This window comes from Corella eumyota, chromosome 5, assembly GCF_963082875.1.
Source record: "Corella eumyota chromosome 5, kaCorEumy4.1, whole genome shotgun sequence".
Taxonomy (NCBI): domain Eukaryota; kingdom Metazoa; phylum Chordata; class Ascidiacea; order Phlebobranchia; family Corellidae; genus Corella; species Corella eumyota.
The window spans coordinates 11,067,318-11,082,329 of record NC_137494.1 but is presented as its reverse complement, the minus strand read 5'-3'; the positions used below and the strand labels follow the sequence as shown (position 1 = coordinate 11,082,329).

The following is a 15,012-nucleotide window of genomic DNA, read 5'->3' as shown; positions in this document are numbered from 1 at the left end:
ATTTTGGCTTAAATATAAGGTAGCCTTTGTTACCTCTACCCAGTCTTAAATTACTGTTGGCTGTTTGGAAAACTTTTGGGCATATTCTAACAAATCATTAGGCTACTAATTAATTTTCATTTTAGCATATACCATTTAAAGTGTCTTACATAAGACCACTATGACATAAAAGCAGTAAAAAACAAATTAATAACCTTATGTTTAAAGCGAAGTATTTTAACCACTATACCTAACTATTGTATATTTAACAAATTGTTTTTTTTATTTAGTATACACGAACAATGTCACAGAAAATATCTCGGCAATTTTGTATTCTGGTTTCACTGAAGAATTAGTTGATCTTCTTCAAGTTAAAGATAACACACTGGTGGTAAGTTAACTAGAAAATTATTTTTTATTTTTTATTTATTATGATTTTTTAAAAATGGTACTATATATTTATTATGTTTTTTAATATATTTTCTTTTGCAATAGTTATGCAAAATTTTTAAAAAATATATTTTACACCAAAATTAAAATGTAATATAATTATTTTTCAAAATATTATGTTTTTTAAACACATTTTTTTAACAGTAAAAATTATTTTTTTTAAGGATATAAAAGCTGCTGCGTTACGAACTTTGACCTCAATTGTTCACCTTGATTGTCGTGATCGTACACCGCGACTCGGAGCAATTGTTGATGTAACAGGAGTGTCTCAATATCATGGATTTTTACCAGTTCTTGTACGAAGATGTATTGATAGTATGACCTCTAAGAAAAAGGTTAAGGAAGGTAAAAAATATTTTAATTCTTTTTTTCTAAATATTTTAATTCTCATTTTTCTAAACATTTTTTTTCTTTCTTTTATTCTTTTTTAATACTTTTTTTTATAAAAGTTATATATACATTTTTTGTATTTATTTTAAAGAATCTGGCAGCGTGGTGTAGTGGTAAGAACACTTGCTACACCACCATGAGGTTGTGGGTTTAATCCTCGCTGCTCTCATGCTGTAGCGCCCTTGAGTAAGGCGCTATGAACGGTATAAACTTCTGCTGAACCAGCACTTAATCAGCAGCACAATTACCGAGCAATTATAATCTTTATAATATCCCTAAGTTAAAGGCAACTCAAGACTGGGTCGGAGTAACTGATGTTACTCTTTGTTTAGGTTGCGCATTTGACTTTCCCACATCGAGGATAAAGATATATATAAAAAAAAGGGTTTTAAATAGAAATTAACTACTTATTAAACTTTTAAATGCTCATATAATTGGCAAGTTTAATTTTGCAATTGTTTTTTTCAATTTATTTACAAATTTTACTTTTTTTAAAAAAACTTTAAAGTTTTAAATTTTGTTTTAGAAAACCCAGAGTTTCCGCACAGTTTTGCCACAGCATTATTTTCATTTCTATATCATTTATCCTCATATGAAAGTGGAGGGGAAGCCCTGGTACAAAGTGGAATGATGGGACCTCTATTGTCGGTTGTTACTAATATGGGAGACCAACAAGAACAAACCACAGTAAAAACATTTGTTTATTTTATAAAAGATTAGCTTTATTACAGAAGGTTCTGGGTTTGATCCCCACTGCTCCCACTGTAGTGCCTTTAAGTAAGGCGCTAAAAACAGTATAAATTACTGCTAAATCAAAACCAATCAGAAAATTAAATATTGCCGTTACTAATATTATGAAACTGCTATAGGGGAGACTTAAGATTGGGTAAAGGTAACAAATGTGACTATATGTTTAGTTTGTTAAGTCAACCATTCACTTAAAGGATAAACAAAACCAAAAAAATCTTTTTTTTTTAACAAGATTTTTTTTGAAAAAAAATGTAGGTAGACACTAAATAAAAATATTTTTTACAAATTTTCTCGTTTTTACCTTTTTTTAAATTACTTTCTTTTTCTTTTAGTTTGTGACACGTGCAGTTAGGGTTATCGACCTAATCACCAACATAGACTGGCAAGCCTTTCAAGCCATCAGCGGACTACAAGTGTTTATAGATAGATTGGAACATGAGGTGGGGATATGCAGACATGATGCTCCTCCAGCTTGCGATGTTCTACCTGGCGTTACCTCCTCAACTAGTGAAGATGGTATGTTGTTTTTGAGTTACTGTCATGTTACCAAAAACCATTTTACTAAATATCCATTTAACCAAAAAACATATTTCTTAATACACTAATTGGGTCACAAATGTTGTCTGGTTCTAGACAAAACATAATTACACTACGGCTCTTGTTTTTTCTTTGATGGGAGCCTGTCTGTGAATTAACAACAAATTTAGATAGGGTTGGGGTAAGGGTTTATATATAAAGACTTAGATGATATCTGTTCAGTAAAATCGCAAACTTAAAACAATAGGTCTTGTCTGACGACTACTAATTAACAACAAGCAGACTGCCTGAGTAAAGACTTAATCGAACTTATAATAGTTAAATTAAACTTTATTACCCTAGAATGTAGTAATTCATAGCAGATGTATCTTATTTATTGCATTTTATGTTAAATAGTTACACTTTTCCAAATAGAAAGAACACATAAAAAATTCGATAAAAAACATAATTACACTAACGACTCTCCCAATTTTTCTCGTCTGGATTACAGTTCGAGAGAATTCTCTTTTATGGTAAACGCTACATTTTTTGTCTAGAGCCAGACAACTTACGTGATCCCACCATTTTACTGACAATAAAAAGTTTTCTAAAAAATTAAACTAACTCTAACCCTAGTCTGAAAAATGGGCCTTCAGTTTCTTAAAAATATTCCAAATAAAATTTCAGTAAAATGTCATTTTATTTTGGTGTTTTTAGCCAATGTTTATTTAGTCTATATACAACTACCATGTTTTTTGTATTTATTAATTAATTAATTATTCTGGTCTTTATTATGTTAACTATTATTATTAGTTTGATTGTCTTTTTTAAGCTTAGCTAGCTTTAATACTCTAAAGGCCTTTATCAAAATTACTAATGTATTTTAATTATTGGGTTTAAAACTCTACGGGGTTTGAATTAAGGTTTTAATAGCAATTTTTATGACTTTAAGTGACAAAATTTTCCCACATTTAACAGAGATTAAATTTGAGCTATTGATTTTTGTGCTATCTAGAGTAATTTATTCCATAAATAAATATTCATTGTTGAATTTTTTTTAATAACTCAATATTTTAGACATAGCAATGGAAGAAGAAAAAGATATTGAAATGGATATCGAAGATGGAGGTTCTCCAGTACAATATAAACCAGGTAACTTAAAAATAAAAAAAATAAAAAAATTTAATATATACTAGTGAGTTTTTAATGGTCGAAATCTAATTGTTATCACAACTTTTATTACTGATCAGGTTGTTGTTTTTTGTATATATCTTTATCTTCGTCAAATTCGCGACCTATACATAGAGTAACATTAGTTACTTTGACTTAGTCGCGAATTGCCTTTAGCAGTTTGGAATATTCTACATTATAATTGATAAAGTGTATAGCGCCTAACTCAAGGCCGTTGCAGCATAAGAGCAGTGGGGATTGAACCCACTACCTCATGTTTCTGTAGCAAGTGTTCTTACCACTACACTACGCTGCCGGTGTTATTATGATTAAATCATGTGACTGAAAAATACTTGTACTTTTTGATGTTCCTAACTTACTAAATATCTCTGATTAGGTTGTTTTATACAGTAACATATTTACACAAGTTTATTTAATTTATTCTATTTTAAGAAAAATTTAGAAAAACAAATCAGCATTTATTTAATTGATCAAAACTGCACTATTTTCTCTAATATAATATAGCAGTAGACTGGTAGACTTGAATGTTTATCAAAGAGAAAAAATTAATTAATTTTGGTTAATAATTTTGCCTAAAAATGACAACATACTGTTATTATTTTAATGCTTCATTTAAACAAATTTTATGGAAATATGTTTAATTAGCGCATAAAGAGTTTAAAAAAATCTATGGCACAATCTTAGCACTACTTATTTTTGTTCTGCTGATTTTTAATTGCATGATATTATTTGCACATTTCTAATATTAACCTCATAGCCTTCTCTAAATAATAATAAATCGGCAGCATGGTGTAGTGGTAAGAACACTTCACCACCATAAGGTCGTGGGTTCAATCCCCATTGCTCTCATGCTGTTGTGCCCTTAAGTAAGGTGCTATAAACAATATAAACTCCTGTTGAGCCAGAATTTTATCAGCAGCATAATTATTGGGTAATTATAATATATAATATCCCGAAATGCTAAAGGCAACTCGAGACTGGGTTGGAGTAACAAATGTTACTCTATGTTCAGGTCGCGCATTTGACCTTTCCATATCGAGGATAAAGATATATAATTTGATAAAATTTTTGAATTTGATTTTTTTTTAAATTTTCAATTAAAATTTTTTTTAATTTTAACTTAATTTTTGTTTTTAAATTGCCTTATCTTTGCAGGAGCACAATGTCTTCCTCAGCGAGCTGCCCTTTTCAAATCAGTCCTCAATTTCCTGAAAAAGGCGATCTCGGAGCAAGCATTTGGAGAACAAGTTCGTCACATGATGGACGGCACCCTGCCTCGCTCGCTCAAGCATATCATTGGAAATGTCGAATATTATGGACCTGCCCTTTTTCTAATCGGTAAGATTCGTTTTATTCTATTAAAAAATATATTCCTAAATAAAATGGTTGAAATAATTTTTTTAATTTTTAGCAAAGATTTATTTGTTTAATAATTAAAAATTTTTTTAATTTAAAATATGGATTTTATTTAAAAATATTTATGCATACATTTTTGTTATTAATTTTTATTAGTTAGTGATTTAATTTTTTTTGTTTTTAATTTTTCAAGCAATGGAGGTAGCAACAGTTTATGTTTTTCAAGAACCTTCTTTGCTTTCATCATTACAAGATAACAGGTAAATTTTGTGTTAAAGTTTAATTATTTAAATCACATACTAGTGATGTGCCGATCAAATGGTGATCGTAAATCGCAGATTTTTGAAGATATTTTGCGATCACTTGATTCTGTCCAAAATCGGCAGATCAGTAATTACGTAACATTCAATTTTACATCACAAATAAACACGCACTTTAAATGCCTTAACCACATAGAATTCTATAAACTTTTATTGTAACAATATAATATAAATAGTGTTACATATACTTTTATTTGTTAAAAATTCTACGCAAAATAATTTACAGCACTTTATTTCCGCGCTAGTAAATGTGCCTTTTGTTCTTGTAAATTATACTGAATGTTACGGTTGAATATTTTAACAAACATATGAATAAGTAAGAAAAAGTATTCAAAATACAGGGTCAGATTTTTGTAATTTAGTGATTTTTCGGCCTCGTTATCGAATCGCGAGATGATCGTAAATAAATATTGCGATTGCAAGCCGATTTCAATCATAAAAAAAAGCAATCGGCACATCACTACCACATACCTAAGAGTGGTAAAACGTTTGTAACACTTGACTCTATTCTTACTGCTTTTTGTTGTAGTACCCTATATGGGCATTGCAACTGGTATAAACTTTTGCAAAGTTAAAAAAATATCAAGTCAATTATCTGGTTTGGGTAGCAAATGTTCTCCATTAGGTTGTGAAGTCGGTGTTTACACATCGAGGATAAAAATATAAAAAAAAATTTGTGTAATAATTATATTTTATAGTTTAGAGAAAAATTACCAAAATCTACTTACCCATATAGGGTTAATACTATTTTACATCATTTTTTAAACGTTTATTTGTTATGCTAAATTTATTATTTTATGTTTTACAGATTAACTCATGTTATGCTTCATGCGTTATTAGTTAAAAACCCACCAGCTACAAGAGAGGTACTAGCTTCACTCCCCAATATTTTCAGGTATTTTACAGTTTTTATTACATATTCATATAAAAAATAAAACAATAGTGTTTGTTTTTTTTATTTTATTATTTTTCTAATCTTGAAATTTTTATATTTTGTAATTTTAACTTCTTTTAACAACGCGAGGCATTGTTAAGGTTTTAAGTTTGATTCCCAACTACTTACATGTTGTAATTTTTTAAAAGAAATTTTTAACTATTAATGTTGGTTTATGTTCATATTTTTTTGTATGTATCTTTATCCTCGATGTGGAAAGGAGTAACATCAGTTACTTAGAGTAACATCAGTTACTTCAACCTAGTCTCGAGTAGCCTGTTGTAGTTTGGTATATTATATAGATTATAATTGCCCGGTAATTGGGCTGTCGATTAAGTGTTGGCTCAGCAGGAGTTCATAGCATTTATAGCGCCTTACTCAATGGCGCTACAGCGGGGGGGGGGGCAGTGGGGATTGAGGGCAGTGGGGATTGAGGGCAGTGGGGATTGAACCCACGACCTCATGTGTGGTGTAGCAAGTGTTCTTACCACATAATGAACCTTGAATAATATTTAAAATACATTTCCAATTTATAAGCCTTCAAAAAAAAGCAATTTGTGGTGCGCAAGTGAATTATTACAGGCTTATGTTAGATTATGGGAATGTTACAACAATTAAATTGCAATTAAAAAATATTTTGTTCAACAGTGCACTCTGCCTAAATTCAAGAGGTTTAGCAGCTTTCGTAAATTGTAATCCATTCGATCGTTTATTCCATGTTATGTTGAGTCCCGAATATTTGTTAGCGATGAAAAGAAGAAGGACTTCAGATCCACTAGGTTTGTTTTTTGCTTTTAATTTTTTCAAAAAAAAGTTTGAAGCAGAAGTATAAAGTAGCAATTTAAATACTGAAATTTGAATTTTATTTTATTCTTAAAGTTTGGCTAAATATATTTTATATTTTTTATTTAAATTTATTCTTGATTTGAAAAGGCCATCTTAACATCAACATTAAACAACTTTTTTATACCCTAGTTCAGTTTTAAGGTACTTTGGATGGATGGTTTTGAATATTATTGTTTATTTGTCATTTGTAATACATTACTGCAGCCAGTGGCTTACTGTAGTGATTAAAACCTTTGGTTTCCAACATAAGGTCATCGGTTCGATTCCCACTTCTTTTAAGTCATAACGCCCTGTAGAAAGACTATAAAAATGGTACAAATTTCTGCTGAGCCAAAAACAATCTGTCAGGTTGAATATATGGCAAAATGCTTAACATTATTTAAAACTGTTGAAGGCAACTCAAGACATGGTTGAGATATTGAAAATAACTTTAAGTTTAGGTTGTAAAGTCGGTCTTCTCACATCAAGAATAAATAAAAAATTGTAATATTTTAGATATTTATCATTTTTTTTCATTAGGTGACACAGCATCAAATCTAGGTAATGCTATGGATGAACTAATGAGACATCAACCAAGTTTAAGGACTGCTACCATGCAAGCTATACAGAGGTTGTTAAAAGAACTTCATAGGATTGGGTCAGATCCAACTACTGTTTGCTCAAGGTAATCTAAAAATCAATTTTAAAAAAAAATAATTTTTTTTAGCAATTTTTAATTTTTTCGTATAAAATATTTGGAAAAAAATTTTATTAAATTTTATTATTTCAGATTTTTTTACAAATTTAAAAAAAAAATTTTTAAATCTATTTTTTAGGTCATCATCGAGTAAAACTGACTTGAGTGGAAGTAGTAACTCAGATAGGACCCCTGGAGCAGGAGATGTGACAGCAAATGACGAAAGTGTTGCACAAGATCAGGATAATACTTTTATTATAAGAGATAACGAAGACAACGAAGGTAAAATTTTCAATTTTACGGGAGCTTACAAAATTTTTTAAATAAAAACGCTTAAAAAAAATAATAAAACTGTATTAAAATTTATATCTAATTTTTTTATAAATAGGCTGTTTTTTTAAGTTTTAAAAACAATTTGAAAAATCTGAGTGAAATCTTATTGCGATGTCATTGTAATTTTATTGTGATGTCATTGTAATTTTATTGTGATGTCATTGTAATTTTATTGTGATGTCATTGTAATTTTATTGTGATGTCATTGTAATTTTATTGTGATGTCATTGTAATTTTATTGTGATGTCATTGTAATTTTATTGTGATGTCATTGTAATTTTATTGCGATGTCATTGTAATTTTATTGTGCTGTCATTGTAATTTTATTGTGATGTCATTGTAATTTTATTGCGATGTCATTGTAATTTTATTGCGATGTCATTGTAATTTTATTGCGATGTCATTGTAATTTTATTGTGATGTCATTGTATTTTTATTGTGATGTCATTGTAATTTTATTGTGATGTCATTGTAATTTTATTGTGATGTCATTGTAATTTTATTGTGATGTCATTGTAATTTTATTGCGATGTCATTGTAATTTTATTGCGATGTCATTGTAATTTTATTGCGATGTCATTGTAATTTTATTGTGATGTCATTGTAATTTTATTGCGATGTCATTGTAATTTTATTGCGATGTCATTGTAATTTTATTGTGATGTCATTGTATTTTTATTGTGATGTCATTGTATTTTTATTGTGATGTCATTGTAATTTTATTGTGATGTCATTGTAATTTTATTGTGATGTCATTGTAATTTTATTGTGATGTCATTGTAATTTTATTGCGATGTCATTGTAATTTTATTGTGATGTCATTGTAATTTTATTGCTATGTCATTGTAATTTTATTGCGATGTCATTGTAATTTTATTGCGATGTCATTGTAATTTTATTGTGATGTCATTGTATTTTTATTGTGATGTCATTGTAATTTTATTGTGATGTCATTGTAATTTTATTGTGATGTCATTGTAATTTTATTGTGATGTAAACAACACACTAATATGAAAATAAGATGTTCCGCTGTTTAAATATTTTTTTATTATCCCAGAGAACGAAATAAAGGGTTGCTATTTACTCGTTTTTGTGCGAAAATTATTAACGATTGTTTAACAAGACGTTACATTTTAAAAATGCCACGCAACACATCAAGTATTATAAAAAAACAAAGATTATGAATTGGACCTAATTATTGCTCTAAAAATGCGACCTCATTTTTAGCGAAATGTTTTTTTAAACGTTAATTAGTATCCTGTAATCTTTTTTTATCATTAAATTTTATTTAAAAATATTTTTTTTATAATTAGGAAGTGAAGATGAGGTAGGAGAAGAGGTTCCAACAACAAAACCTACAACTTCAATACAAACGTAAAAATTTAATTTTTGCAAACAAATATAAGTTAAGACCATATTACGACAAATAAAATTCTAACGGTAGGTCAGACAATTGACTAAGTATAGTAAAGGTTGGAAAAACAACGTTAAAGACTTAACATATTGTAAGGTTTGTTGCCTAGACATAGTCTTAAGTTGACTTTGGCAGTTTTAGAATTTTTTTGCCAGATATTCAGTTTTTTGCTTGGCTTTTGACCCAGCAAGAGTGGTGTATGGTTTAACTAAAAGCAGTGGGTATTAAACCGTGGACTGACCCCATATATTGGGGCAAATGTTCTAACCACTACACCACACTGCCCGACTCTGTGTCAATAGCCTATTATTTATTTTTTGGTAAAAATGGTTAGTATATGCGGTTTTAACATATTTTATTTTTAGTACAAGTTCAAGTGGAAGTAAGAAAAATGTTCCATTGTTGGATTATATTCAAAATGTGGTGAGTTTAAATATTTTATTAAAATTTTAAATCAACTGCTAATTTATAAACAAACTATTATTGTTTTTGTTTTGAATATAAATATAAATAAATTAAAAGAATTCTACAAATTTTCTTTTTTAAGTTTTGTTTGCTTGATGTGTCAGGGAACGAAATAACGGGTCACTGTTAGCTAAAAGCAAATCGTATTTTAAATCGTTTTTTTTTTAAATTAGCAAATCGTTTTTTTTACAAATAAATTAGAAATAGAGAATTAACAAAACATGGTTCAGGCAATAATAAAACACTTCTGTATATTTATGTATTTTTTATGAAGCTGTTTTAAACCGGTTTCGAACTAATTTAATCACATCACCCCTGCGTAAAAGTGAGTTACTATAGGGCATTTAATAACAATAACATTTCATGATCTCACAATGCGTAAATTTCAATTACGCAGTTCAGTTAGTTTTTGCGAATGTCGTTAAAACGAAGGGCCTAATCATTGCTCTAAAAATGTGACAAAATTTTTAGCGAATCAATTTTTAAACATTAAAACAAATCCTGTGTGGAAAATTTGACTTGATAAACTAACTATAGGGTAACTAAGTTTTGGTAAGCAAAAAAATGCCACTAGGTAGCATCAGTGGTTATCAAACCCAAAACTATGTAATTAAAAAAAATTATGGTCACAACTTCTTGCCTTCTTGTTAAAAATAATTAATTTTTTTGATTTTAAAATTTTATTTTAGACTAAGTTTATTCAAGCGATCGTGAGCAACAACACGACCGATGATCACTGCCAGGAATTCCGAACACGAGGTGGCGTACCAGAGCTTCTTAAACTTTTACGACTACCCTCTTTACCTCTTGATTTTCCGGCTTCACCAGCATGTCAAGCTGTCACTGGATTGGCTCAAACCGTTTTCGTAAGTTTAAATAAATCATTTTTTGTTTTGTATTTCCGTAAAATATATGATTTTAAAATTTTGCATTTTATATTTATTCTTGATGTGAAAAGATTAACTTCTTGACCTAAACATAGAGTAACATTAGTTACCCTAAATCCGTCCAGAGTTGCCTTTGGCAGTTTGGGATATTATAGATCATAATTATGCTGCTGATTAAGTGTTGGCTTAGCAGGAGTTTATATTGTTTATAGCGCCCGACTTAAGAGCGCTACAGCATGAGAGTAGTGGGGATCGAACCCAGGACCTTTTTTAGTGAACCCGAGTGGGACCACCTAACCATGCCAACATTATGGTTACTGGTAGAAAGGTTAAGGCACTTAATTTCACAGTTTGTTGTCTTGAGCTTAATTTCCACTGCTTTCATAATATAGTGTCGTTAAATAAGGTGCTATAAATAGTAATTGTGCCAAGGACAAAACCAAACAGCAAATCAATATTCATGCAATATACTTAAGGTTATAAATGACCCTATGTTTAGGCTGTAAATTCAGCTTTCCTTATCTAGGGTTGTTAATTATTTAAAAAAAATTTCGTATTGGTAAGTCTTAGATTTTGTAATTGTTTTGTATTAAAATTTTTAGTTATAAAAAATATTTTCCCTTTAGATTTTGTTGAAAGATCCGGAAATAGTGAAAGATGGATTAAGTCATGTTTCTTTACTTTTATTAAAACTTGAACCAGTTTTTCTCGAAACAAAACAAAGCAATGGGTTTGTAAAATATTTATTAGGCTTTCTTTAAAAACAAAAATAAATAAATTAGGTTTTGGTATTCACTTAGAATTTGGTATTTGATTTGGTATTCGCCTGGATTTCTGGTTTTCATTTTAGGATTTGCCTAATTAGGTTTTAGTATTTTGCTTGTAGAGTTTGCTATTTGCTTGGGTTTTGGTATTTGTTTATTTAAGCGAAAAAGCTATTTTACTAAATTGGCATATTCTCGAAAACTTAAATTACAAAAAACCGATATTTACAAAAATTTAGGTCAAATTTTTTTTAGAAAATAAAAAGCATTGAAAATATGATCGACATTATAAAATATTAAGTAAAACCTAAAAAATATCATATTGCATAACACTTTTTTGCACTTAAATTTTGTAATATATTTTTAAGGTAACCATAAGCAATATTAACATTTAAAAAAAATAAATATATTTTTTTTTTATAAAGTTCATTTAATTTAATTTTCTGTTATTCACTCTAAATTTCTTTTTTATTTATTTTTTCTAAAATATTAAATTAATTTTTTTTGATTTATCCTCAATACAGTGAGGAACGAAGATCTAGTGTTCTCCTGCACGAGCTTCTTCAACAAAAACAAAGTGGAAGTGAAGATGTAAAGTTTGTCAAAGAACTTGTACAACTTCATGCATTTGTAATGTTATTACTTAACTTGCCTAGAGCTAGCCAGGTAATGTAAAAAAAAAATATTTATATTTTATTGCGATCTAAAACATAAATAATGGCCTTTTTAGTAGCCATAACATAAAATAGTGAATTTTTTGCCCTACAGTCGGTATTGTAATCATTATACTATTGTTGCAATTTGCCACTAATATATGCTTTGGATAACTTACCTGTTCACCACAAACAGCAGTTTTTTTTTAATAAAAAAAAATAATTTTTTAATTATTTTTTTTGCCATTTTTTACACTCAAAAAATTTTTTTTTGTTTACTTTAATAGGATTTACATAAATTCATTTTTTTGTTTGGTCTTTTAAGTAGGGCTATTAATTTTATATTATAATTTTAGAATGAAGTTCGATTAACAATTCTTAAGGAATGGGGAAGTGAATTAGGATTAAGTGTAAGCCTTAACAACAATTAAATTTGTTTTGTTAAAAAATAAAAACAACTCGAAAAAATGAAAATAAAATACATTTTTTAGTAATTTTTTTTTGTAAAAAATTAGTTCTATAATAAAAACTTTGGATATTTTTTATGAATTTTTTTGTAAATGGAATTAGCTTTGAAATAAAAAAACTTTTATTTTTGCAGGTGTTAGTTGGATTAAATAAATTATACCGAAGTTTAATTTGGGAAAGTACAGTTTTATTGGCACTTTGCACCCCTGGCTCAGACACAGAAGATTCCTCCGGTAATTTATTTGTTTTTGTTAAAGTGTTATATTAGAGAGTTTTGTAATTCTGTAAGTGATGTATATAGCACGTTATTATGGTTGACAATGAATCATAAAATGCCTTTAGAACTTTTAAAAAATGTTCATGGTACTTACAATTTAATTTTCAAAAATACTGGAAAATGATTAACATAAAAAAACAGGTTACCATATTTTTCGTGTAACAAAGAAAGTACAATGTGGCGTAGTGAATGTATACAAGCTAGTGCTTTCTACGTCATCACAAACAGGGCTTCTCTTTTCTTTATTTTGTTTAATTTTAATTTTTTTAAAGTTGTATAACTTAAAAAGTAGGTGAAGTTATTTATAGTTAAAACCAGTTTTGTGTTCAGTAACACCAACTTTGTCAATTTTTTGAGTAAAAAAATATTGTTAATATATGACTTTAAATTTTTAATTATTTCATCAGTTTGTTTTCTGTCTTAAACATTCATGATAAACTGCTGATTAATTATTGACTCAGCAAGAGTTTATAGCATGTATAGTGCCTGACTCAAGAGCACTAAAGCATAAGAGCAGTGGGGATCGAACCCAGGACCTAATGTAGTAAAGCAAAATGTTCTAAAAAAAGCATTTAAATTTATTTGGCTAAACGTACTTATATCGTTTATAATATTTCATTATCTATAAATTTTGTAAAATTTTTTGGTTTTGTTTATGTTTATAATTTATAATTTAGTACTTCTGGTTTGTTCAACTTAATTTTTTGTAGTTTAATTTTTAACTAATTGTAATTTTTATTTTATTTTTTTTGTTTTATTTTTAGTATTATTTGATGAGCCAGCAGATGTCAGCAAAGAGCAAGCAATGGAAAGTAATTCAACAGAATCAACTTCTAAAAGTAAAGATTCAAACAAGGTAAATGAAATTTTCTATTAATTTTTAAAACACATTATAATCTAATGTAATGTACAAACTAACTAAATATAAAAAAATTAAATATAATTTTATATTAATAATTTTTTTTTTTTTAAATGTTATTCTAACTGGTATTAAAATGTAAACTGATTTTTTTATTTATTTTTTTTTTAATTGAATATATTTTTATTTCTAGATGGCACCAGCAATGCTAGCACGTGTAAAATGTATCAAACCAATTTTAACAGTTGCATCAAAGTTGGGTCGTTCTTTAGCTGAATTATTCGGTCTGTTAGGAAAACTGGCCGTGGGAAGACCTATTAGGCAACGGTTTAACAGGTTTGTTATTTTATTTTTTTTTGGGTGGTTTAAATTGTACATTAGGTATGTTGTAGTGGTTAGAACCCTCGGTTTTACTACATAAAGTCTTGGGTTTGATCCTCACTGCTTCTCTGCGGCACTTTTTAAGTAAGGTATTATATATGTATAGAACTTCTACATATTCAAAAATTTTTTAAAAAAATTAAAAATTTGATTTTATAATCGATAATATTTGAAACTAACAAAGTGATTTTGGGATTTTGTTGAAGTAACAAATGTTTACCCAACTTTAAGACTGTGAAATCAACCTTTTTCACATTGTGGGTAATTAGAAAAAATTCAATATTTTAATTTTAACATAACAATATATATTTATTATGTAAATTACTATTTACTTATGTATTACTCTTTATCCAACTTGTTAAACTTATAAATTTTAAGGCCTAATTTTTTTTATAAATGCTTATTTTGTTATTTTTTTTGTAATAATTAAACCTATGTATATAAAAATCTAGTGCCTTTAATTTTGGAGCTTGTTGAAACCATTAAACAGTTTATTTCCACGAATTTAAGTTGATTTATGCCTTATAAAATTTTCTCATTTCCTTGTGATTAATTTGTCTGTCTAAATTTAACCTGCCTTGACTTGGGTTTTTTATAGGAAAATTAAATCTATTTTTAAAATTCTGTAGACTTTTATTAATTATATACAATAGTATATTTTGTGAGGTATTTATTTATTTTTTTTTTTTGCAAGAATTTTTTTTCGTTTTGTAAAATTTTAAGCGGTATTTGTTTAAAGTAAAAAAATTGTCATTCAAATTTGAAATTAAGTTATTAAAATATTAGCTTTTTTTTTTTGTAAAATTTTAAGCAGTATTTGTTTAAAGTAAAAAAGTTGTCATTTAAATTTGAAATTAAGTTATTAAAATATTAGCTTCTTGACCTTTACATGTTTAATGTCATTAAGTCACTCCAAACCCATAAAAACCACAAAACATAAATGTTAAAACCTTTTCAGACTTGAAAATTAATATTCCAACATTTCTTATGTTAAAATTGAATGTTATAGCATTAAAAAAGTTTTTTTTAGTGGAAAATGACCTGGGTTTTACATTGTTATTAGTTGAAATATAATGCTTTATTGTAATTGGTTTAAAAAACAA

General features: G+C 27.9%; 1 protein-coding gene across 1 annotated transcript in view; it reads left to right on the top strand.

The window, feature by feature from the left end:
- Nucleotides 1–15,012, top strand: part of LOC145752220 (E3 ubiquitin-protein ligase HUWE1-like) — a 63,951-nt gene that overhangs the window by 6,930 nt on the left and 42,009 nt on the right. Inside the window, exons 8-27 of the mRNA XM_082568455.1 lie at nucleotides 270–370; nucleotides 594–774; nucleotides 1,346–1,506; nucleotides 1,902–2,085; nucleotides 3,163–3,237; nucleotides 4,432–4,614; nucleotides 4,826–4,892; nucleotides 5,761–5,847; nucleotides 6,535–6,665; nucleotides 7,252–7,396; nucleotides 7,548–7,690; nucleotides 9,055–9,115; nucleotides 9,521–9,578; nucleotides 10,310–10,486; nucleotides 11,134–11,237; nucleotides 11,796–11,937; nucleotides 12,281–12,334; nucleotides 12,526–12,625; nucleotides 13,434–13,525; nucleotides 13,722–13,864. Of these exons, the coding sequence (XP_082424581.1) occupies nucleotides 270–370; nucleotides 594–774; nucleotides 1,346–1,506; nucleotides 1,902–2,085; nucleotides 3,163–3,237; nucleotides 4,432–4,614; nucleotides 4,826–4,892; nucleotides 5,761–5,847; nucleotides 6,535–6,665; nucleotides 7,252–7,396; nucleotides 7,548–7,690; nucleotides 9,055–9,115; nucleotides 9,521–9,578; nucleotides 10,310–10,486; nucleotides 11,134–11,237; nucleotides 11,796–11,937; nucleotides 12,281–12,334; nucleotides 12,526–12,625; nucleotides 13,434–13,525; nucleotides 13,722–13,864 (2,389 nt within the window). The remainder of the gene's footprint in view (nucleotides 1–269; nucleotides 371–593; nucleotides 775–1,345; nucleotides 1,507–1,901; nucleotides 2,086–3,162; nucleotides 3,238–4,431; nucleotides 4,615–4,825; nucleotides 4,893–5,760; nucleotides 5,848–6,534; nucleotides 6,666–7,251; nucleotides 7,397–7,547; nucleotides 7,691–9,054; nucleotides 9,116–9,520; nucleotides 9,579–10,309; nucleotides 10,487–11,133; nucleotides 11,238–11,795; nucleotides 11,938–12,280; nucleotides 12,335–12,525; nucleotides 12,626–13,433; nucleotides 13,526–13,721; nucleotides 13,865–15,012) is intronic.